The sequence below is a fragment of the Camelina sativa genome, chromosome 19, assembly GCF_030686135.1.
Source record: "Camelina sativa cultivar CO46 ecotype springtype chromosome 19, ASM3068613v1".
Taxonomy (NCBI): Eukaryota; Viridiplantae; Streptophyta; class Magnoliopsida; order Brassicales; family Brassicaceae; genus Camelina; species Camelina sativa.
The window spans coordinates 18496591-18522624 of record NC_141898.1 but is presented as its reverse complement, the minus strand read 5'-3'; the positions used below and the strand labels follow the sequence as shown (position 1 = coordinate 18522624).

Here is a 26034-nt window from a genome sequence, read left to right as displayed (position 1 = left end):
AGATTGTGGTACCACTATTTCTTACTACTATCCCGCTTCTAAAGGTGCTAAAATGAAACAGAGTAAAGAAAAGAAAAACTTATAGCCAAAGAACTGAACTTGTCGAATGTCTAAAGATGAGCTTTAAAATATTGATGTTTGATTCTATTGACTAGCTAGGCTAGCTTGCCCATTTCTCTGACGCTACATCAGAGTTTCCCTATTACAAAAGTCCCGTGGACAAGTGAAAAAAGACAGTAAGTAACTTTGAAATATCTTTTTTTTTTGTTGCAAATACACTATTTGGTAAAGAGTTACAAAGATACAACAGAGGCGAGATAAAGACTGACATCAAGGGCCACATCAATTAAAAGAACGCGTCACCTTAAGTCCTTCCCGGAAAATAAATAGATCGACCATAAAGCTCTCTCAGGCATGTTCATCATTCACGTGGTTTGGGACCTCGGGCTGGCTGTCCAGTGGCATATACTGTGCCATTATGGCTCTGATCTCTGAGTCCATGTATTGCTGTAAAACCAGGGACAAAGCAAGTTCAAAAACATTTCCCCAAGCAATGGATATGGCAAGACATGATATATTGTTAGAAAAGAATCATGTTTTAACCAACATCTCAGACCACTCAACCAGAAGAGACTATTCTTTCACTTTTACCACAAAAAGAAAGCTAAAAGAGGAGAAGGATGGTTTAAAAGCTTACCCTCAATCTATATTTGTAAACGAGGTACGCACCAGCAGCTGCAAGTCCCAATGATAACATAATAAGCCAAACGGCTGCCCAAGCTGATCTCACTTGTCCACCCGTCTTGCCTAAATTTTAACCCAAAAAAAACAGTACAAGTTATTTGTATGCATGAGGATATTAATAGAAGTGTAGAAATCCTAGTTCATGAAAACTCACTGATGCAAGTGTCATGGTCTCTCATGTAGAGAAGGTCCCCACTACAAGAGCACTCATAGCTTCCCCAGGTGTTCTTACAGCTACATTCCGGGCACTGACAGGCTTTTTTCTCTTTGCATTCATTAATGTCTAGTGAAGGAATCATGAAAATTCTTCAGCAGATGTTTATGGAATAACACAAAGAAGTACAGTAACCCAAGTGTTAACAGAGGTCTAACCTTCACACTTCTTAACACCGTCTCCTTTAAATCCTGGAGGACACTCGCATTTAACACTGTCCTTGTCCTGAAGGCATTACATGTTGAGTTAAAAGTATCTTACACGGTGAGATTGTGCAAAATGTGTTAAAGTACAAATAAAACACTGACCACACACGCAGAGAACGCATGTCCATCTCTCTCTTCATGCCAACAACCTCCATTGTTAATTGTGCATCTCCCTGGCCCACTTGCTGCAATGCAAAACACCAAATATGTACGAATCAAATAGAAGCACAACAGCAAATGCAAAGAACACAATATCCTATAGTAGAAGTCAGTTCAGTTGATCCTATTGTAAAAATTCTTTTGCCACTAGTTCTAGTGATCACGCAGCCAAGATTATATTTTTAACCCAACATCCTGTTTACAGTTCACTGACTAGGAATTATATGATATATTTCCATACTGTAAGACCACAGAATGTCACACTCTGTAAGAAACCTGAGAAATATTTTGCCATTCTCGATTGGTACTGTATAACATAAGTCATAAGTCAACTTAACTATAAAAACTTTATGAAAGACGACCTGATCACTTACCCTCACAGTGGCTGTAACCATCCCCTTTAAATCGCACACCATCAACTACAGGACATACACATACTTTTCCACGAAAAGTATCCTGCAAATTAAGCAGATTAATAGATATAACAGAAATTCTTGCCAGGAATTATCACAATGTACCTTGCAAGCAGTTATATTGGCTGATTTATCTTGCCAACAACCGCCATTGTTATCTAAGCACTCGTTTGTCTCCATATCTGTCAAATGCAATAGAAGATTGCAAATTTAAAATTTCATAATAAGTGTTTTTAAGTGTGATCACCAGTGCACAAAGTTTACATTCCAGCCATTTATTTGATGACCGACCACTGGGCATGTAATTCAGAAAATAAAATTATAAGAAGGAAAATCTTAGGGCCTCTAGGCGTTCGACTATCGGGTTGGATATTCTAGGTAAGGGTATGCAAAACATACCTGTGCTGAGGCATATAGCTGGTTCAGTTGACTCCTCAAAACCAGAGCATAGAGCCTTGAGTACTGCACTTTTCTCCAACTTGCCTGCAAGGAAACAATTATATAACAAGCTTAACTACATGTGTTGGAAGTCTTAAGTTGAACACTGAAGGACAAACCTCGGTACTGTCTGTTGTTGACAACTAAGGTAGGCAATATGGTAACATCACCTCTCGTACCCTTGCCAACCTACATAATATTAAATGTCAAATCCCAAACGGCTGCTTAAAGAATACAACAGTGAGATGCCCGGACGAAAATTCAGATGTAATAGATTTACCTGAGCGTCTTGTTCTTCCTTTAGAACTAGATTGTCCATGTCAGCATCAGGGTCTCCCATACACTTGTCAATTTTTTTGCTATCAATACCTGTAGAGATATACGTAGAAAATATGACCACAGTCTCCAAAAAAAAAAATTGTTTTTCTTTAACTTTCGAGACCTGTAAGAAGAAACATCCACCAAGAGATTTCATAACAGACTCGGCACAATCTTTATTGTATTTCTTTTCCTTCATGGGACATCTGATCTGGAAGTCAGTGACGTAATCCCACCAGACCCAGGGATTCCCAGTTTCGTTTGCCACCTTGTAAACACAAAGCTGTCTCAAGTTTTCAACGACCACATCTTTGCCATCGTATCCTGAGCTAAAGTCCTGCTCTGGATCAGGAGCGCAGTATCTTCCCTTGTTGATACACTGCGACTTGCACTGTCGGCTCAACGTGAAAGCATGAGGGCAATACCAGGTGATGTAATGAGGCCTAAACTGCGTGAAGCCGCCTTTCTCCAGAATTTGAGCCGCGCCCTTGAAATCTTTTACAAACTCCATTAACATGTCACACTTAACCCCGCATTCATCGTTGCTGTTGGTCCACAATTCATACTCGACACGATCATCAGGGTGCGGAACAGCCTCTCTCCAATCAAGATTCAAGTTGACCATATCCCCACCACTAATGGCTTTCTTCAGCTTTTCACCGAAACCTTTGGTAACAAGAGCAGAAGGTATGGTGATATTCTCAATGTACTTAGCAGAAGAAACATCCTCTTCAGGTGTATCCATGGTAATCAAAGGTTCATCAACATTGTCTGCCACAAGAACAGCAGAAGCACCCGCTTTCTGTGCATTCCAGACCTTCAAAGCGAAGAAACAATCTACACAACAAAATGTAACCGCCCACCATTAGGCTAAGTATGCGTAAGATATGACTATACAGAGCCGTCCAAATAGGGGCAAGAACCACCACATCCTAAAAACAAAGTCGTGGACTACATCCAAGCTAACATTAGATAGAGTGGCCCTAAATCTAACATCAGTTGTATGATCTCCAACAAAGTGCCAAGTAAAAACCAAAAGGGTATCGAAAAAGGAAATATGCACCCTTTTAGGCTATGATTACGCAGAAGAGTCACGGATGAGAATTCCACTAATCTTTAGGCTTCAATTTTAACTTCAAAATCACATAAAGAGGACTAAATCTAACATCAATTGTAAGATATTCAATTACAAAGTTACAAACTTGCGATGGAATCAAATCAAATCGAAACCAGTAGTGAAATTAAAAGTACCTCCACGATCAACCAAGAGAAAAGTAGGCAAAGCACCAGGCTGAGACTTGAACGAAATCGAGAAATCGCTAAACTCCTTACACGATTTCTGATTTTCTTTAGGGTAAACCACTGTACCGGCCATGCTTCCACCGTACTGAGGAATCCCAAAGTTTCCAATTGCACTGTCATGAGTTCCCTTTATACTCTCCGGCGAAGTTACCGACAAACTGTTCTTCTCCACCACGAATCGGGCCTCGGTCATCACCAAGAGGGAGAGAAGCAGCCATGGGAGACAACACAGGAGCTGCTTCATCATCTTCGAGATCTCCGACACAAACACCACCACCAAATCAACACAAACTCAAAAGGATTAATCAAAGATTAAGGAGTAGGTAGATGTGAACAGATCATTCAAAAGAGATGATTGAAATTTGAAAATCTTCGTCCTTGTCTGTGCTCGATGATGGTGGATTCGTGGGTAAAAGAGTTTCTCTTGAGTGTGTTTGTTCAACCAATGTCTTAGATGGGAGTGGAAGACTATAGAGACGACGCCTAGTCAAAAACACATATCGACGACGAAACTAGTTTTTTTTTTTATTATTCTATCCAGACATTATAAATACAAATAAAACAATTTATATATAAAGTTTCTCACACCCAAATTTTATTGGAGAAATTTTTTTGGCTTTGGTTTGGTTTGGTTTTGGTTTGGTCCCTATTTTTGTAACACCCACAAACCAATTTTTTTGGTAGGGTGTCGATCTACACCACTTATGGTGTCGGTCAACACCGTTTGCGGACAGTTCGATCAATTCGTTTTAATCGTCCGTTTGCATGGTTAGTTTAGGGGAAACCTTAAACTCGAGTTTAAAAGGGGAACTCGACTTATTTCGTCCCTTTAGCCGTTTTTGACAGAAAAACAGAGAGAAGAAGGAGAAAACGTTTTTGAGAGAGATTTGTGAGATCTTTGGCTGTTCTTGGGAGATCTGAGGCTAGGAGGATGTTAGAAGCTTGCTAGGAGGGTTGGATTTGTTGCTGTTGGTCAGAATCTTCCTACAAAGAGGTGAGTGCATGATCATGGCTTATCTAAGCCTCAGATTTCCTTTGTCTTGCTTGTTTGTTGTTGTTTGTGGTGTTTTCTTGATTGTTATGGTTGCTATAGGGTTCCCACAGATTCATATGGCTTTGAGTTTGAGTATTGGGCGGATTGGAGGAGATAAGAAGTGAGATTCGACTCTCAGTTTCGAGCGGATCGCGGTTGCAGAGTCAGTGTTGATCGACACCGGGCGGTGTGATATGTATATATTTTACACTCTTTCATCATGCATTTGTTATTCATTTTGTTCTTTTAACTCATTGTTTTGCATTGTTTTTAGTCTATTTTGCATAATATGCATATCTAGGTAGTTTTTGCATTGGTCCAGCATACATCTTGCATATTGGAGTTATTTCAGGTGTTTAGAAGATGTCCAGACTGTTGGAACCGAATGGAGATTGAGACATGCGGCTCGACCAAGCATGACCGGAATGGACGTCATAAGACTCGACCGACATGCGACTTGGACACGCTCCCAGGAAGAAGCACCAGTATCCCACTCGATCGATCATGCCTGGAATGGATGTCATCAATGCTTGAGCCACGCTCCAACATCAACGCTCGAGCCGCATTCCGAACTCCCTCTCTCAAGCCGACTTCGTCCACCGTTCGAGCCAATTTTCCGAACTCCCTCTCTCGAGCCGACTTTGTCTCCCGTTCGAGCCTCACCAATCGAGCCAACCGCTGAACTCAATCGAGCCACTCACGCTGCTGCACTCAATCGAGCCAATTTCACTCACGCGCTAGAGCCACCACTCGAGCCACCATTCTAGCCACCATTCGAGCCACCAGTGTAGGGATTTAGCTTTTGACGTCTTCATCAAAGTTATAGGGAATTAAGTCATCTTTCCAATGCCGTTTATTTGAAGCCAATCAGAGGTGTGGTTCAAGAGTAATTATAGTTTTAGTGGATGTGTATACACCCAGATCGAGCCAACACCACTCTGGGTCGAGCCAACAACACTCCACTCGACCCAGATCAAGCCAACACCCCTCCACTCGATCCATCTTGACCGACGCACTGCCAGGACTGACGACCGCGACTTGGACAACCCGATTCCCGAACCGACGCTCTATCTTGTCATTTTATGTTCTAGGGCTTTCCATGTTTTTCTATAAATACATTTTGTTAAATTTTTACTCAGAAAAAAATCTTTTATCTCGTTTTGTTCTTTTCCTTAAGGTTTTACCTAGCCACCTAAAACGTTCTCAAACTTTGTAATCCGACATCTTTGAGTCGATTGAGTATTTACATTTGATTTCTTCTACAAAGTTGTTCTTCACATTTTTATCTATCTAATAATGCTTGATTCAATGTTTTCTGGGTTTGCATCCTTGATGATGATTTTCGGATCTGAGTGGTGTTAGAGTTCTTGGGGATGGGATAGACTAGGTGGAGGATCTTAGGATGTAGGGTGTTTAAGCTTTGATTTGTATGATTCTCTTCTGTACTAGAGTTAGAAATACTAGTTTCTCTCTGATTAATTAGAACTAGGTCTTAGATATTTCCACACCCAAAAGGTGTTCGATGAAATGTCTGACCAACTAGTGCCAGAGACTTACATTCCTAGCCTAAGAGATTAGTTGTCTAGGATGTTCGTTGACGTGAATGAACTTGTTTGCCATGCCTGCTTGATCATGTTTCTATAGCGAGAGCTAGGTTTGGAAGTGGTTGAGTTTGAGTAGCTTCTGCCAAGAGATTGGATTAGCTAAGTCGTGATATTCATTGTTTAGGGATAGTTTGCTTGTAGCATGTTAAACACTCTATAGACTAGGATACTCCACCGACATCAATTACTCCCATCCTTAGGACTTCTTTCTTTCTGATTTTTATTGCATTCCTGAGACTGTTTCTGATCTTTCGGTTTAGTTCATGCTTAGATTCGTTTTCGTTTTTACTCTTGTTTACTTCTTATCATACATTTTTGTTTCTAATTCTGTAGTTCATTTCCGCTTGCATTCTGATCACTCTAGGATTGTTATACATAAAACCCCTCTTTGAATTGGCTTGACTTGTGACTTCTTGATTGCATCTTGACTACTAGCAACATCCCATTTGGATTGACACCTTAAGTACTACAACACATAAGGTTAATTGAACCTGCTAGGATAGACACACAAAAATCCTAGTATCAGGGTGTCGGTCGACACCAAGGATCAGCATCGATCGACACTATGAGGTAGTATCGGTCGACACCAATGCCAGTGTCGGTCGACACCTCCCTTCCAGTGAAGACGATACTTGGTTCCTGGTTTGTATGTTTTCTTTGTTGATTGTGTTTTGATTGGTATCTCAGTTGCTTTTGTGTATAGCCCAGTAGATGGGAGGATTGCCTCATTGAGTGTTTATTAAATACTCATGCATCTCAATTTGTGTTTGTGGTGCAGGTAAAGGCAAAATGTGATCGTGGAATCAAAGCGATGAGGAGGAGGATGATCTAGAGTCTCGTTTGTGTGTTGTTGGCTATGAAATTGATGTTGGAACATTGGATAGAGTTATATTAGGTTGCTGGTTAGAATGGTTAGGAAAGATATGGTATTAATGATATGCTGGTTTTGTATTGTTGGTATGTTTCCGCTGTGAATATTGGTTGTGGTTGGTTTAATTAAGTAGTATGGGATGCTAAATTATATATTATATATTATATTATTTTTATTAAAAAACGGATTGGGTTGTTTCAGTTTTTAACGGTTATTCCATACTTTTAAAAAATAGATAGTTGATACATAACTAAAAAATAAGCATAAAATTAAAACCTAAACATAATTCAAAAAAATAGAATCCAAATATAGTTTTGTAAACCCAAATACTTAATTGAAATTTAATTTTTAAAAAGTAAAGGCTATTGAAAAAAAAAACAAAAAAAAACAAGAAAAAAACTTGGAGATCAATAACTATAAGCCCAATAAAGAAAAAAAATACTGATATTGTTATACAATACAAATTTATAAGTTGGAGAAAAACGTTTTTTTCCAACCGAACTATAATTAATTAAAATAAAACTCCTAAGGTGGTTGCCCAAACAGGAGTATAGTTGTTTACATAAATGGTATTCGACGATAATTTTCTAGAAGAACGAGCTAAACAATCATCCTTCCCATTTCATTCCTGTGGGATCTTGGAAAGAGTAAAAAGAGGCAAGGAGGCACGAAGAGCCTGGAACTCATCGAGTAGCTTAGAGAAAGCTGGCCACTCTTCCGGGTCTTGCACCATCGCGACTAATTCTGCAGAATCCATTTCGAACCTCTGGCAATCAATGCTTCTGGAAAGAATACACTCCATGGCCCAATGTAATGCCTCAAGCTCCGAATGAAGTGGAGTCGAGCTACGGCTTTGACATCTTGCACCCATAACTAAAGTCCGGTCCTCACCATCACCACACCACCATCCCAATCTGGAATTTGGCTCTGTAGATTTCCAAGAACCATCAACTTGACAACGGGTTAACGGCTCGAGAGCATACAAAGGTACCGGTGGAACCGGACAAATCCTTGAACTTATTTGGGCTTCCTCCCACAACAATTGTTCCCTTAGAGCCTGATTGGAGAAACTATTTATATCTAATTATTCTAAATTTTTATAAAAAATTAAAAAATCATTCGATTTTACGGTTTTTAACCAGACCAAACCTAAGCCAAATGGTTAATTAAAATAAAAAACAAACGGATTTTTAGCCTTAACTATAACCAAACCAAACCATTTATTTTGGTTTGGTTCGGTTTTTTGGATTTTGGTATTTTTTACCCACCCCTACACAAATATATTAAAATTCTCTTTTAAACTTCTCTTTTATAATACTGATCTCTATATATTAAAACTTAAAAGAGAGTTTTTTTTTTTGGAATATTAAAGAGACTTTTTGGTGCTGATGTGGCACGTCTACAGTTTTTTTTTTTTTTTTTCCAACCAAACTATAAATATTAAAATAGAACTCCAAGATTGGTTGCCCAAACAGGAGGAAACGAGTTTACAAAGGTAGATTCTGAAGGTAGAGATCATGAAGATCGAGCTAGGCAATCGGCTCTGACATTAGCGTCTCGTGGAATCCTGGTGAGGGTGAAGGAGGTATAGGAACTTCGAAGCAGTGAGAAATCCTCCAGCAGATTAGAAAAAGCCGGCCAGTCTTCCGGCGTCTGCACCATCGCCGTTAGCTCTACGCTATCCGTCTCAAAAGCCTGACAATCGACTCCAGCCACCAGTAAAGACTCCATAGCCCAGATCAGCGCTTGTAATTCTGCATGTAGAGGTGATATACTCTGACGGTGACTCCGTGCTCCTAACAGGATCGTTGTAAGCTCTCCATTGCAGCACCACCAGCCCAAACCCTGGTAGGGATCTATACCTTTCCAAGAACCATCAAACTGGCATCGGGGATAGGAACCCCTGTCCTCCGAAAAAGACGGAGGATCCAGATAATTCACTGAGTAAGACTTGGCCTCCTCCCACAATAATTTATCCGTAGCCGCTTGATTCAAAATCTCAAGAGATTCTACCTCAATACCCTGGAAAACCTTTTTATTCCTATCTTTCCAAACTGACCAAATAATCCAAGGTAGTTGAATGCCGATATCCGAGACCCCGGATTGCGAAGACGCCTGCCAAAAAATAAAGTCTAAATTCGCATAAATCGATGTGTATGGAAACCCCCTGGTCCATCCGTATAGGCGACAACTCCCAAATACATCGAGACCTAGGGCACTCAAAGAGCGCACGGTTTATAGTTTCCACTGCAGAATCACATCTCTTACACACGGTGTCACAACGAACACCCCGATGTGCAAGACGCTCCAACACAGGTAGAGTACCCGAACCAATCTGCCAAAAAAAGTGTTGGATCTTGGACGGTACATCAAGTTTCCACGATTGGGCCCGCAAAGCCGTACACGTCGGCCCATACTCTTCATCCATAATTAATTCCCGAGCTAACCGGTAACCTGATTTGACCGAATATTTCCCAGATTTAGTATAATGCCATATTAATCTATCCGGTTGATGAGTTCTACTAACCGGCATACTCTGGATTAGTTGTATATCCCCCGGATCAAAAAACTCCTCCAAAGTATGTAGATGCCAATTCTTAGTCTCCGGGTTAATTAAATGATTAACCATTAAACTCGGAAGCCACAACCTCCCTCGACCATTCGCCGGTCTAGGGCGAATATCCGGTATCCATGGATCACACCAAACCAAAATGGAATTGCCAGAGCCTACCGCCCATCGCGCCCCCTGCTCCACCAATCCCTTGATGGAATAAATACTTCTCCAAGAAAAGGACGGATTATATGGTTTTTTTACCATAAGAGGATGTTTGTTCCTGAAATATCGACTTTTCATCACCTTAGCCATTAAAGACGTTGGGTATTGAATTAGACGCCAAAACTGTTTGGCCAACATAGCCTCATTAAATTGTTCCAGAGCTCGGAAGCCAAGTCCCCCTTCAGCTTTATCTTTACATAGTTTGTCCCACGCAACCCAATGCATACCACGAGCTTTGTCATTGGACTTCCACCAGAAAGTGGAAATTGCACTTGTTAATTTAGATGTTAGTTCCTGAGGTAGCTTATAACACGACATAACATGGGTAGGTAATGCCAAAACCACTGATTTAATCATAATTTCCTTGCCACCCTTCGACAAACACTTTGCAGACCAGCCATTAACACGATCATCTAGCCGATCCTTAACGTAGCTAAACACCTTAGTTTTCGATCCTTGAAGATTCTCAGGAATACCCAAGTAAGAACCCATGCCACCCTCCTTAGAAATCCCAATAACTAACTTTAACTGGGATCGAATATCCGGGGTAACCTTTTTGCCAAACATAATAGATGATTTAGCCAGATTGACCTCTTCACCTGAAGCTCTGCCATAGGTACCGATTATATCCATAACCGTCCTACATTCCTGGGCAGTTGGTTTGCAAAAGAACAGGCTATCATCCGCAAACAGCAAATGCGAAACAGTAGGACTACCACGGGCGATGGTAATACCCGTCAATTTTTTCTCCCTTTCAGCCTTCTTAATATTAGCTATCAAGACCTCTGTGCAAAGAATAAATAAATATGGAGATAGAGGGTCCCCTTGTCGTAACCCCCTCTAAGGTCTAATAAAACCTCTGGGCTGACCATTCAGAAGAACTTGGTACGACACTGACGATACACACCACATAATCCACGAAATCCATCTCCTATTGAATCCTAACTTGACCAAAACCGCCTCCAGAAAATCCCACTCTACCCGATCATATGCCTTACTCATATCCGTTTTAAATGCCAAAAATTCCGAATTACACCTACTATTAGTATTTAATCCGTGAAATATCTCTTGAGCCACCAAGATGTTATCAGTAATTAACCGTCCAGAAACAAAAGCTGATTGAGTTTCTGAAACCAAACGAGGCAATAGACGTTTCAGACGGAAACACAACACTTTTGAAATAATCTTATAGCTCACATTACATAAGCTTATAGGTCTAAACTCCGCCATCCGCTGAGGCCGATCCACTTTAGGAATAAGACAAATATTGGTCTCATTTAGAAGCGGATCAAAACTGCGAGTGCGAAAAAACTCTTTAATTAGAGCCACTAAATCCCCTTTGAGAGAAGACCAAAATCTTTGGAAAAACAAAGGTGTCATCCCATCAGGACCTGGTGTTTTCTCCGGATGCATAGCAAACAGAGCTTGTCTGACTTCCCTTTCCGAGATATCCCTGATAAGATCTCTGTTCATACCTGCCGTAACAATCGGATCAATTGCTTGTAGCATCTCAGAAATACCTCCACCGTCGGATTTCTTGAACAGATCCTCAAAATATGTTGTAGCTATATGTTCCATACCGACGCTGATTCATCCCAAACGTTATTGGCACCAAATAAACCAATTATCCTATTCTGAACCCGCCTTTGTTTAGTGGAAGCGTGAAAATATGAAGTGTTTTTATCCCCAACCCTTAGCCAAAATTTTCTGCTCTTTTGTTGCCAATAAATCTCCTCATCCCGGTATGCCTCTTTCAATTTCCTCTCAATTCCCCGAATATCTTCCAGCGAAACCGAGTCATCCATCTTCGCATCATGCAGAGCAGTCTTCAAAGAAGAAATAATTGATGGGCCAGTACTGACATTATTTTTCCTCCACCAGGAAATCGAATTCCTACAATTCCTTAATTTATCAACAAAACCCGGAATCCTAAAATTCCGTGCCCGATTCCAACCAGACTCAACCGCTCCAGCCAAGCCCTCCTTACCCAACCACCGCTTATCAAACCGAAATTGTCTCTGTCTCCTCCGGACCACCGTCAAACAAGTTGCTAAAATTGGACTATGATCAGAACCAATCATCTCCAAATACTCTACTTTCGAATTGGGATAGAGGGCGTGCCAGTCTTCATTACCTAAAGCCCGGTCAAGTCGGCAACGAATCACTTGATTATTACACCGATTCCCACGCCATGATAATTGATCCCCATAAAATGGAAATTCAAGCATCCCAATATCCTTAATCATTGAGATAAAAGGTTTGAAGGAATTAGCTGACCGCAGGGCACCACCCTGCTTCTCATGGTTACCAATTAATTCATTAAAGTCTCCAATAATAAACCAAGGATCAATACGAAAAGATCCAATGTCCGTTAATTTATCCCACACTTTTCCGCGATGTTGGGGAACCGGGTCACTATGAACAAAAGAAAAATATACCAATTGATGATCAAGAACAGCTTTTGTATCAATTATACGGTCATTATGAAATAGAACAGAAAGATTTATTTGATCCTTATAAAATAAAACCAAACCACCACTAGCCCCTCGGGGTTCAACAGTAAACATTTTATTATAGCCAAATTTTGATTGAAATTTTTGTAAATACGAAAAACATTTCTTTGTCTCTGATAAAAACAAAATATCTGGTCGATGCTTCCTTCACAAATCACCCAAATAATTCTCTGTCAGATCAACCCCAATGCCCTGACAGTTCCAACTTAGGACCTTCACGGTTTAGCCGGCGGTTTCGGGAGAGCCCCCACCCCTATCTTTGCATGTCTTATACCAATGCCAGCCGGTTTTCCATCCACAGCCTTGTTCCCTTGTTTTCCCATCCCATTCTGTTTGTTACCTTCACCTGCAGGTTTAGATAAAGCTTTAGTTAGCAAACGTTTACCAGGGGAAGCTAAAATCAATCCAGGCTTCCTAACTAGTTTCTTAGGCAGAAAAGTAGGCCTCCTCGACCCCTCAATTCTCGTACGACTGATATTAACTTCTTGCAAAGCAGCCTGTACTACATTCACATCCAAATCAAACATTAAGGATGGTGAGGAAGTACCTTTCGGGTCCTCCACATTGGGGATAACATCACCCGAACCCAAGTCTCCCAAACCCGCATTCACCTGGTCGAGCGCAATCTCACCCTCTTCTGGAAGGTTACCATGTGAGGTAACACCCTCCTCGAGAAGATCATCAGTCGCTTCATCAAACTCAGAATCAACCAAAACCGCAGTAGTCCCATGAGGAGGAGAACTCTCCCTAGCTATTCCTTGTTGAGCAATTCCTTGATCAACCACGTCAGGATCAACACCAAGAACCCCTTGTGACTGCTTCTCTATGAAACCGCTTTTTGCCTTGTACAACGGTTTCGGCCAAGCTTTCCCTTTCCCCTTGCGGTTAAGGGGGAAGGAATTAGCCTGTCCCATGTATCCTCCATAACCCCTCTGAGTCTCCCGCTTATCTCTTGACCCGCTTGCAACTGCACTGTACGTCCGTTTCTGTTCCCTCCCTGAGCCATGGTGACGAACCTGATGAAACAAACCGGAACTACCCGCCCCAGCAGAAAACTCATAAGCTTGGAAGTCCAAAGCTCTCTTGACTACCTTTCTAGGCTTCTCCCAGCCCCCATCATTGTGGAAAACCCCTTGATGCGATCATACCAGCACGTCTACAGTTTTTTCTCAGCATTTTTTTTTTTAATTTTACAAAAAATGTGTCATATTCCCATTCTATTTAAACCAATTGTCAAACACACCAAGAATTCTTCTAAAATCCATAGTAACCAAATATGTATACAAATAATTTATCTTTTTTTTTTTTACCAATTTCAAAAGTTAAATATAAATGAAGATTTATTTTAAGAAATGCACATTTAAGTTTAATAAACATCATAAACCATAAATTTTTATATGACCTAAAAATTAACAAATTTCTAAAAAACTATCCTTTAATTTAAACATAAGATAAAACAATGTCTAATGTTTTTTTTTTGGTTACTAGCTAGTTATCTATATATACATTTTTGAAGTATATTTTGTGTTATACCCTTTAAGTTTAACTTATTTACAAATTTGATCCCTATATATTTGCACAAAAAACTGTGAAGTGACCTTAGTGCAGTGGCAGGAGGTAAGTCCAGTTGTAGAAGGCACCATCACACCAGGGATCGGGTCCCGCTTCCTACGAATGTAGGAATTTGGCTAATGGGCCGACCAGTTCTGGCCCAATGGTTGACAAAAAAAAAATATATTTGCACAAAAAACTAGAAGTTAAATTTGGAAAATCAAAATCGATTACATTGATAATATACCTAATTAATTTCTACCAATAAATAAAAAATCGAAAAAATCAATTAAGTTTCTAAATTATCTCTACCAATATTCCTAAACTCAATTATTCCTAAAATATCTTTACAAAATCAGTTTATGTTTTCCTTTTTAACTTAAAAGATTTAAACGTATTAGTGAAAGAAAAATAAATAATTAAGATCTTAATAACTAAATATTTCTACAATATCTCTGTACAAAATCCTAAAATACAGCAAACAGAAACTAACTAAAACAGACATGGCTATTTAATTAGATGTTTCTTTTTGTAAATATTAAATCTTTTAAATTGATTCATAATAATTATTATGTTTTAAAAAATCTTTTTGCTTGCTCACCAGTATTTACTGGATTTGATATCATACCTAACACTATAAATTACTATGAACGTCAATCTACGAAATAACTTCATTCGTACTAGTTTGTTATTAGTTTTTTTTTCAATTCTTCTATTACTAGAAAATAATAGATTTCTTCACAATGTAATATCACTAATATATATTTCGTATTGTTTTTGTCTGCAGCTCAATTATAATCATGGCAATAAAAGTGGGATCATAAGGTATATATGTTTTTATTTTTGCGTTTTTTTATGGTCAAATAGGGTTTTGGATGCATCATAAAGAAAGAATTTTAGATCTAAACTTTACTAAATTCTTTTTTTTTTTTAAATTATGCTACGGATTTCTTAACCAGATAAACCAAAAATACTATTATCTTGGTCATCACGACTCATGAACATCATGGTGATAATAAAATTTTGAATAATTTTCTTTTCTGAACATCATCTTTTTATATATATCAAAACTTATCATATTTTGTTATATTAAATAGTTTAGTTTTTTCCCTTCTATAAATAACTGATTTCTTTTCTTTTACATATAGTTCTAACGAGATATTGGAATTCTGCATTGGAGAATCTCTATGTTGATGTGAGATATAGAATACATCACCATAAGGAGATTAAATCTTTTACTTTCCAAAAAATCGTTTCATTTTCATTTTCATAGATTTTTCTTTTGTTTTAAGGAATTAATTTCAGAAAATAGTTTTGTAAAAAGTAAAATAAAAATTCAATTTTATATATATATACGATCCTCCTCTTTTGAACTTGATCTCATCTTCCAAGTTTTATAAAACATTAGAACAATTGATCTGGATATAAAAAAACAGAAAACTATTGTATGATTTTATTATACTATATGTATTTTTGATATTTACGTTTTAACCTCCGCAAATGATACATGTTTGACTAAAAATCTATATTCAGCTACACAATTTATATATTGACTAAATCAAATTTAATCCTATGAGTAATATCAGCAATGTTACTTTGTGACAATAAACCTAAATGTGTGTAAATACCTCTTTTCCAATTTAACATATGCACAATATTAAAAAGCAACAATACTATATGCAGAATACATATTAAAGAATTAAGTAATTTTCCAACATGTGAATATAACAATCCGGTATACAACATGTTAAAATCTAGATACAATAATTAAATAATCTTTTAAAAGTTTTTTGTCATAATGGGTATTGCCTGCACATTCTACTATTAATCCCTCTATCAATATTAAACATACCCAATTAAGTTGATTAAACTATTATTATGTAAAAAACAAATTTTCATGCGGGTTAAATCCTAGAAGTAACAATCAAAGTAAAATTATACAATCTTAAACATATTAAATAAAGCAAAAAAAATTAATAAATAAATACAATTTGTATGTTTAATTTTTAAATTAAAAAATAGTCACGCGGTGTACGACAGTTTGAACTCTAGCGTTATACAATATTGATCTCCTCAAAACCAAAACGCATCGAGGAGGTCACCACCATTCACCCACCAGGTCACTGTCTAATTTTTTTTTCTATATAAGTAATTAATGTAAACTCATTTAATCGTGTCCAACTCCAACCCATTCAAAAAATAAAAAGCATGACCCCAGCAATATAATTTTCTACATCTACCCCCAACCAAACATTTGGTATATTTATTGGCTTGAATTGGTATAAGTTTTTTTTTTAATGGAAAGATTCATTCATATTCTGTTTTAAATTATTGGCGTTTTATTTATTCAACCATTTGATAATCGATCATCTATCCTATTATTCTACTACTAATTTAACATATCAGTCAAGCTCAAGCTATATGTGAATCGTGTAGCGTCTTGTTTTATTATTTTTATGGCTTCTCGAATTAATTCGTAAATATTTGTTAGGTGTCTTATTGTGTGTTTTTTTTTCTTTTTCACATCTCTATAAGCCTTGATAAAACCTAAACGGCTAAACTAGTTATTCGATGCATGTTTAAGATATGTAAAAAAGGAAAAAAAAATTCAGGTGATTTAGAACTTGCTAATTTTGGGGAAATTGCTTTCTCCTATGAATGTCCACATACATTAACAAATTTGAAATTATTAGGATAACTATACTCACTCCTTTCCTAAAATCAAAAATCATTATTCGTTTCAATGTATTGTCGTTTTCCCTCTTATTTTTAACACATGTTTCAAACACTACGAATTTGTTTTTCAAAATATCTACATTCGAATAATGTCTTACTCCTTGAACACTCTAATTTTTAATTTGTTTAGAACTAAAGTTAATACGATCTCCAAAATAACATATATTATTATTTAGAGTTCTTTAACAAAACTACCATGTATAATTAACTTTCTCAACGATTCTATCACATTGTAGACAACTTTTTCTATTCTACCATAAACTTTACTTGAATTGACAAAAGTAACCGTGACCAAGTCCTTCAACAATTCCCCTTCTCATTAATTACAAGTGTCTTTTCATTATGTGTCAGCTCATTTAAAATAAAGTAGCACTTAAAAATACAAAACAATTAATTATTTACTATCATCTTCCACGTTTCTTTCTTCTATCACTCTTCAAAAGTTAAGTTTTTTTTTGTTATCAAATTTAAGAATAAATGGCAACAATACCATTTTAATATCCAAAATATAGTATGATTTGTGGCATTTGTATCATCAAATTCTTACATCAATCTTGCTTAAGTCTTGTTTTTGGCCATTGCGAGAGTGGACTATAGTTTTTCATTTGGTCCACTAAAAAAATATATAGACTAAAAAGATTTGTAAACTAAACTTTCACGTTTTTTTCACATGTAATAACAAACCATACTGATTTGCAGATTGACACTTCACATTTCAACAATGTTATGAACTTAAATATGGTTAATGTCGCGAATTCCATTGTATATGAGTAATGTCCACAAAACTTATGCACAAAAAAATGAGAAACTTGTCCACAAAATTTATGAAAACAAAGATAGAACTTGTCTACTATTTTTGAGTAATATGTCTACTAGCAATATGTCATGTGGACACTTTTTAAACGAATGGACAAGTTAAATGAATCTTGTCCATAATACTTGTTCACAAAATAAATGAGAACAGTTGTCCACTATATATATATATATATACATGTATATATACACTTACATAATTTGTTAATTTAGACAAAGACATAACTTATCAATAGAGGACTTTAATAATATAGTTGCTAGCAATATGTTTTGTATACACTGTTAAATTTGTCCACAATTTAATTGGAAACACTTGCCCACTGATTATTTTATAGTAGACAAGGTGTGTTTAAGTTATATAAAATACTTTATTGGTGACTTTATCTACTACAGACATGTTTTGTATATGTTTTTTATTTATTGACAATAAATCAAAGAACTGGTCACGAAAGAAATAGATCATTTTGTCCTTTTATATTTATTGTATCAGCTAACATGTCCAAAAGGTAGAATGTGGTATTTTTGAAAAAGAATTAATGATGCGGTAGATTGTAAAAAGTTTTTTTGAAATGTGGTACATTTAACAAAATTTCCTATTATTTATATAAACTGTTTTGTACTATGAATATAGAGTTTAGGGATAAAGCTCTTGTGTATTCTTATTGATTAAACTCGAGGTTACATGCATATATATAGTAGAGTACAAAGGCCTAAGCTAAATCGACATAAGATTAAGGTGTTGCCGAGAAGGCTTCGGCCGATGGGCCGAAGGTGCACGGGCCGAGGGACCAAGTACTAACGGACTGTATATGAGCCGGTCTATGAAGTCCACTAAGTGTTTTACAACACTCCCCCTTGGACGAGATGACCGTGCCTATGTTGGATGGGATCAACGCAATGTGCTTAGGGGATGCTGCCTCATTAAAACCTTACCAGGAAAACCCAGTGGGACAAAACCTTGGTGAAGGAAAAAGAGTACAACACACATTGCTCCCCCTGTTCCAAACATCACTCCAAGTCCTTAAGCCTCCGCATTCCAATCTGATGCGTGAGCTTCTTGAACGTTGTAGTCGGTAGCGATTTGGTGAAGAGATCGGCTGAGTTGTCGCATGACTGAACTTGCACTACTTGAACTTCTCCGGCCTTTTGTAGTTCATGTGTGAAGAAGAACTTTGGCAGTATGTGCTTCGTCCGATCTCCCTTGATGTAACCTTCCCTGAGCTGTGCAATGCAGGCCGTATTGTCCTCATAGATTACGGTTGCTTCCTTGTTGTCTTCCAATCCACTATCTGTCCGAATATGCTGAGTCATGGACCGCAACCAAACACACTCACGGCTGGCTTCATGTATTGCTAGGATCTCTGCGTGATTTGATGATGTGGCTACAAGGGTTTGCTTCATAAAACGCCAAGAGATTGCAGTACCACCGTGTGTAAACACATAACCTGTTTGTGACTTGCCATTGTGTGGATCAGATAGATAACCTGCATCAGCAAAACAAACTAAACCTTCTTTGTTATAGTTAGTATAATATAAACCAAAGTCTGTCGTTCCTTGTAGGTAACGCAGAACATGTTTAATACCATTCCAGTGCCTTATAGTCGGACAAGAACTATATCTCGCTAGGAGGTTCACGGCAAAACATATGTCTGGTCTAGTGTGGCTAGCCAAGAACATTAACGCTCCTATAACACTGAGGTAAGGCACTTCAGGACCAAGAACTTCTTCATTGGCCTTCTTTGGACCAAATGGATCTTTATCCAAGTCTAAGCTTCTAACAACCATTGGGCTAGTCAATGGGTGAGCTTGGTCCATTTTAAACCTCTTGAGTACCTTTTCTGTGTATGCCTTTTGATGCACAAGGATACCATTGTTTCTGTACTCAAGCTGCAATCCCAAACAGAATTTTGTCTTGCCTAGGTCTTTCATCTCAAATTCTTTCTTGAGGTATACTACAGTTTGGGCGATTTCCCCAGAGGTCCCAAGGATGTTTAAATCATCCACATAGACTGCTATTATCACAAATCCTTTGTTTGCAAACTTCTTTATAAATATACATGGACTGATTGGGTAATTCTTATAGCCTTTCTTAGCTAAATACTCACTTAGTCGGTTATACCACATTCGACCACTCTGTTTCAGTCCATAAAGCGATTTGTCTAGCCTTATGCAGTACTGTTCTCGAGAACCACTCTTATCTTTGAGTTCAATACCCTCTGGTAATCTCATATAGATTTCATTATCCAGTGGACCATATAAGTATGCAGTTACAACATCCATTAACCGCAAATCCAGTTTTTCTCTAATGGCCAAACTTATTAAGTACCGAAATGTTGTTGCATCCATCACAGGGGAGTATGTCTCCTCATAATATATGCCAGGTCTTTGAGAGAATCCTTGAACTACAAGCCGTGCTTTATATCTCACAATTTCATTGTTCTCATTTCTCTTTCTTACAAAGACCCACTTATGTCCAACTGGTTTAATTTCAGGTGTTGTCCTTAAGATCGGACCAAAAACACTTCTCTTCTTCAAAGAGTTTAACTCCACATCAATAGCTTCTTTCCATCTAAGACAATCTTTGCTTTGAGTGCACTCTAATATAGATGTGGGTTCTAGATCCTCATTTATCTCAAGTGCTACCTTGTATGCAAATATATCATCGATGTCGACATCTTTACGGTTCCATTTAATTCCAGACATTATGTAATTGATTGATATCTCATTATTATCAACACCTTCAGGACCTTGAGGTTCAGCGTCCTGAACCCCATTTGGCTCCTTAGGATTTGCCGCGGCTATGTCTGCATTTTCTGTAATTCCCTGAACCTCGGTCTGTTTTGCACCTTTAGACTTTCGAGGGTTCTTATCTTTGGAACCTAATGGTCTACCTCATTTCAAACGGGGTTTAGAATCTGTAGCAACTTGATTATTGTGTTCCTTCTGAACATCAATACGTACTGGTGCATTGCAAGCTGGTATGTACGATTTTGTTACTCTATTTGGGTCAGCAAAGGAATCTGGCAATTGATTGGCTAGCTTCTGTAGATGTATAATCTTTTGAACCTCTGCATCACATGCTAGAGTTCGAGGATCTTGCCAATTTAAGGATGTTTGATTCCATGTTAATTCCTTGACCAGCTTGCTAGTCTCACCACCTAATACAGGGAATTCGGACTCAACGAATTGACAGTCCGCGTATCTGGCCTTAAATAAATCTCTTGTGGTTGGCTCAAGATACTTTATAATGGTGGGAGACTCATATCCAACATATATTCCCATCCTCCTCTGAGGTCCCATCTTAGTTCTCTGTGGTGGAGCAATCGGTACATAAACGGCACAACCGAATGTTTTGAGATGGGATATGTTTGGCTCATGACCCGTTAATAGTTGGGATGGTGAATATTTATGTTCACTAGATGGCTTGATGCGTATGAGTTCTGCTGCATGTAATACTGCGTGTCCCCAAACCGACACAGGGAGCTTCGATCTCATTAACGATGGTCGAGCTATCAATTGTATTCGTTTAATGAAGGATTCAGCTAATCCATTTTGTGTATGGACATGTGCCACAGGATGTTCCACACTCACCCCCATGGACATACATAAATCATTAAACGCTTGGGATGTGAATTCACCAGCATTATCTAGACGTATAGTCTTAAGTGGAAAATCTGGAAAATGTGCTCTTAGCCTTATAATCTGAGCCAACATTCAAGCAAATGCTAGGTTTCTTGTGGATAACAAGCAAACGTGTGACCATCTGGTTGATGCATCTATCATCACCATAAAATATCTAAATGTCCCACAGGCTGGGTGTATTGGTCCACATATATCACCTTATATCCTCTCTCGTGACTTTTACTGGTGATGGCCTTATAATAAGTTTCCCTTGTGCACATGCTACACAAGTGAGATTTTTAGGGATAACTTTTTTCTCTGTAAGGTTGTGTCCATTCGAACTCTTAATTAGTTTACGCATCATGTTCGAACCCGGATGGCCTAGCCGGTCATGCCATAGAGTGAACTGTTCATTGAACATTCTGTGTTTTGCCAAGTTAGCCTCTATCATGTTAATCTTAGCATGGTATAAACCAGTGGCTAGTGCAGGTATAGTTTCTAGGACTTTCTTTTGTCCGTTTACAATTTCTGTAAAGTATAGGAATTCTTTAGTTCCTTCACCCTTGGTTTCAACATGATAACCATTTAGTCTTATATCTTTAAAGCTCAATAAGTTTCTCTTAGAGCTGGGTGAGTATAGGGCATCACTTAGTTCAATATGTGTGCCTTTAGGCAACAATATGTGAGCCTGGCCGTAGCCCTCTATCAAGTTTGCTATACCCACAATTGTACTAACATTGGCATTTTTCATGGTGAAGTTGATAAAATATCTTTTATCTTTTAGTATAGTGTGGCTGGATCCACTATCCACCACTAGCTCACTCATATCCTCAACCATTTCTATATAAAACAACATTTTGTGTTTTAATTTAATAAGGAAATAAAATAAAATAAAATCCTTAAATTTAAATCAAATCAATTATCCAATACATAGGAATAAAATAGTGCGTAGAATTAAACCAAAATAAAACCGAAAATTCATTCATCATCTTTAAAATAATCGGAAGTCTCTAGGGAGTCATCATTCTCATGATCGAAGTCTCCTTCATCATCGAGATGCACATGGTTGGCTTCTGGATTTTTCTTCAAGATCTCTTGATATGCATCAATAAGATGTTTGGGAGTCCTGCAGTTCTTTGCCCAGTGGTTTGACATACCACATCGGTGACAAACCGATTTTGCCTTGGTTTGTGGCTTAAAGGACCCACGGCCCTTGCTACCACGTCCGCGGCCGGCTTGGCCTCCTCGACCACTACGTCCTTTGCCACCATGGCCACGGCCGCAATGTCTTTCTCTGTGGACGTAGTTGGTCTTTTTAGGCTCTTTAAGCTCCTTAGGCTATGCAGCACTTTTCTTTCCCAAATCAACTTTGTGTGCTTCTGGTAATGGGGCTGTACCAGGAGGTCTCATAGCACTATTCATCAGCAACAGTTCATTGTTCTGCTCAGCTAGCAGTAAACACTCATTGAGTTCCCCATAGTCAGCAAATTTTGTTTGCCGGTATTGTTGCTGAAGGACAATATTATTAGGGCTAAAGGTAGACAATGTCTTATCCAGTAGCTCCTTCTCTGTCACTACAGTACCACACAACCTAAGGACTGAGACAATCCTAAAAAGCTCAGAGTTATAATCGTCCACGGATTTGTAATCCTGGATCCTTAGGTGCTTCCAATCGTACTCGGCCTTTGGTAGGAGTACCGTCTTTTGGTGTCCGTATCTCCGTTTAAGCGCTGTCCAAAGGGCGAGAGGATCCTCTATGAATAGGTACTGATTCTTGAGACTCTCAGCAATGTGATGATGCATGTGCTGGATACACTTATTCTTTTGCTTGTCCGTGCATACGGAACCTTCTTCGATGCACTCGAACAAGTCCTTTGACTTCAGGTTAATCTTGGTGTTCATTGCCCATAGCAAGTAGTTGTCACCAGAAGCATTCAGGATAGCATAGTCTAGGCTCTTAAGGCTTGTCATCTGCATAAAACAGAAGTAGACATCTGAATGTTAGCATGCGATATTTAAGATCGAACCATGCACTTAATCAATAAGTCATGCGGTATTTGAGACCGAACCATGCCTTAGGCCATGCGGTATTTGAGACTGAAACATGCCTTGTCACTTATGGTTTTATGGTTTAAATTCATGCATGCAAAACAACAAAAGCAAATAGGCTAATGCATGCAACAATTTCTAGATAGGATTTCTTTTTTCTTAAGTTTTCCTATTTAGTCTAGGATTTTAGTAATTACTGTTTTAATCCTTTTAGATAACCACTAAATTAATTTAGAAGTTTATCATAATTATGTTTTAATTCCAATTTCATTGTTTTTAGTTTTATAGAATTTTAACATAACTTTTAATATCAATCAGATTTAATCCTAGAACACAAAACTAATTCATGCAGCCGATTATACATCCTTAAGCAAAATCGATTTTAATTATGATGCATGAACAATCCAAGTTTTAAATCTCCTAGAACAGTTTGATCAATTTCTATTTTATGATTCTAACAATACAGTTCTAGGTTCTTGTGCAACATAACAATTCAAGCAATTCTAAACAATCAATTCGGATTTTAAGCTTGACAAAGTTTTGGTGCAATTTTCAAACAATCTAACAACCTAACAACCGATTTTAAGTTTTAGGATTTAAGGAATTTAAACTTTGTTAGATTGTGTACTTGGATGTTTTAGGGTTCATTAGTTCTTAAGGTTCAAATTCGATTATAGGGTTTTGAGGAGGTTTCGAATTTTGTTTACCTTAACACCAATAGGGTCTGACCGGTTTTGATCTGGGAGCTAAAGACCTCAGATATCTCACGAACCTCGAACCTCGAACCTCGAACGGCGTCCACGAACCTTGAACAGCTTCCCACGAACAGCTCCTTGTACCGCTCGCACTCGAAACTCACCCCCGATCCGCGAACCACGAACCTCGATCAGGTTTTGTATGTAAATTGATCACGAGCTAAAGGATGCTCGTGAATCACCAAAAGAACTTCGAGACAAAGAGGTAAGTCTCAGAGGAGAGGAAGAACAAGAGGCGGTTTAGGGTTTTAGGGAAAAGAGAATCGGCGGCTGCCTTAGGGTTTTAGGGTTAGAGGCTATCGTCCTGATAACGTGTTATGAATATAGAGTTTAGGGATAAAGTTCTTGTGTATTCTTATTGATTAAACTCGAGGTTACATGCATATATGTAGTAGAGTACAAAGGCCTAAGCTAAACCGATATAAGATTAAGGTGTTGCCGAGAAGGCTTCGGCCGATGGGCCGATGGGCCGAAGGTGCACGGGCCGAGGAACCAAGTACTAACGGACTGTATATGGGCCGGTCTATGAAGTATACTAACTGTTTTACACCATTTTGTATAATCTGTTTTGTCACATGGAAAGAGGTAAAAATAGAAGTTATTAGTCTCTATTTATAGGTTTTCTTAGATCTATTGAATATATCCACTTTCCATATCACGACCGAGCTGATTAGGAAAGTTTCTTGTTTCTTATTAGGTCAGCCGCTGGGCGAGCTGGGATGTCGGTTCGTCACCTTGGAACTGGGCTTCTCGGCGCTATCGGGCCTTTGAAGATGAAATCCTCCTCAGGGTCGAGCTCCCGGTTAAATAACCGGTTTCTTTAATCGGGTTTAGATCAGTATGTTGGGGGTGCCAATTCCCGCACCAACAATTAGTCCCCCCCAGTTCGGTTCATTCAAAAGTTAATTAGAATGGTCGGACTATAGAAAAAGATATCCGATTTAATCCGTAAAGAAAACCGAATTTAATTACCTAGAACGTCGCGCTGCTTCGCCACCCATTTGTAGGACAACACGTGTCGGACGCGTCGCTTCTATCAACTCGGAAGCTGAAACGTCGCATAGGGTGGAGTAGGTCATTATGACTCCGCGTAGGGTTGCCGCCCACTTGCTTCTATAAATACCTGATTCCGCTCTTCATTTGTAGCTTTCGCCAAACTACCGAAGGTACTTGCTCTGTTCTCTCTCATTGTTTGATTATTTTATTGTTATTTTTGAGAACTTTCTTCCACACTCTTCGACGATCTGCGGCATCCGTCACTTCGGCCATGGCACCCTCGTCTAGCACGGAGAGCGATCCGCTGATCCGTAAAAATTCCAACAGAGAGCTTTCCAGAACCACCAGATCGAACCGAGGCGAAGTGCTCAACAGATCTGAAGAAAATGCCGAGTGTTCATCAAGACCTAGGTCAGATGAAATTCCAACCCTGAAGGTTCCTTCTTTAATTAATGAGGAGATCCGTGAGGATCACGGCAACGCTACATCGGTCTCCGACTTCCGATCAGACAATTTGAATGAAAAGGGACCTCGACTTGCCCCGGACGGGGTCTTGATTAATGACATCCTTCCTCTCCGAGATCACCAAGTTCAGATCAGAGGCGAGAAGACGACCAGCAATGTTGAAACCGTTCGCACAATGCTAAACTGGTGCGATCTACAAGATTGCGGTGTCTATATCGTTATTCCCGGAGAACACCAGCGTCCATGGAACCCACCTCTAGGGTTCATCTGCTTATACGAGGGTTTCTTCTTCACATGCCGATTGTGGTTCCCTCTTCCTAGCCTGCTTACCCGTTATGTTCATCGTCGCCAGATCCCAATATGTCAGCTCTCCCGAGGAAGTATCTGCAACTTTGTCGCCGCTCTTACTATTGCAACGGAAGCTGGAGTTTACCTTGGAGTCGAGTGCTTCGAGCAG

At 38.6% G+C, this 26034-nt stretch overlaps 2 protein-coding genes across 3 annotated transcripts; both read right to left on the bottom strand.

Annotated features, from left to right (window-relative positions):
- Positions 1 to 107: 107 nt before the first annotated feature.
- On the bottom strand, positions 108 to 4357 carry LOC104766678 (vacuolar-sorting receptor 4). 2 transcript variants are annotated; one of them, XM_010490606.3, is made up of 12 exons: positions 3744 to 4357; positions 2637 to 3329; positions 2455 to 2543; positions 2294 to 2363; positions 2136 to 2219; positions 1842 to 1918; positions 1698 to 1779; positions 1267 to 1349; positions 1117 to 1183; positions 899 to 1027; positions 698 to 807; positions 108 to 507 (listed from the first exon to the last, which is right to left on the bottom strand). In XM_010490606.3, exons 1-12 carry the CDS (start codon positions 4039 to 4041, stop codon positions 409 to 411), a joined length of 1881 nt encoding a protein of 626 aa, XP_010488908.1. In that variant the 5' UTR covers positions 4042 to 4357; the 3' UTR covers positions 108 to 408. The 2 variants fall into 2 exon arrangements, with proteins under 2 accessions (XP_010488908.1, XP_087356690.1); XM_087500564.1 differs by having other exon boundaries at positions 2455 to 3329; positions 3744 to 4340.
- A 4460-nt stretch (positions 4358 to 8817) lies between these two features.
- LOC147920765 (uncharacterized) lies at positions 8818 to 25305 on the bottom strand. The gene is made up of 9 exons (XM_087501220.1): positions 25240 to 25305; positions 22991 to 23283; positions 22710 to 22903; positions 13139 to 13723; positions 12866 to 12937; positions 11801 to 12536; positions 10948 to 11663; positions 9467 to 10863; positions 8818 to 9417 (listed from the first exon to the last, which is right to left on the bottom strand). Exons 1-9 carry the CDS (start codon positions 25303 to 25305, stop codon positions 8818 to 8820), a joined length of 4659 nt encoding a protein of 1552 aa, XP_087357346.1.
- Positions 25306 to 26034: the final 729 nt, after the last annotated feature.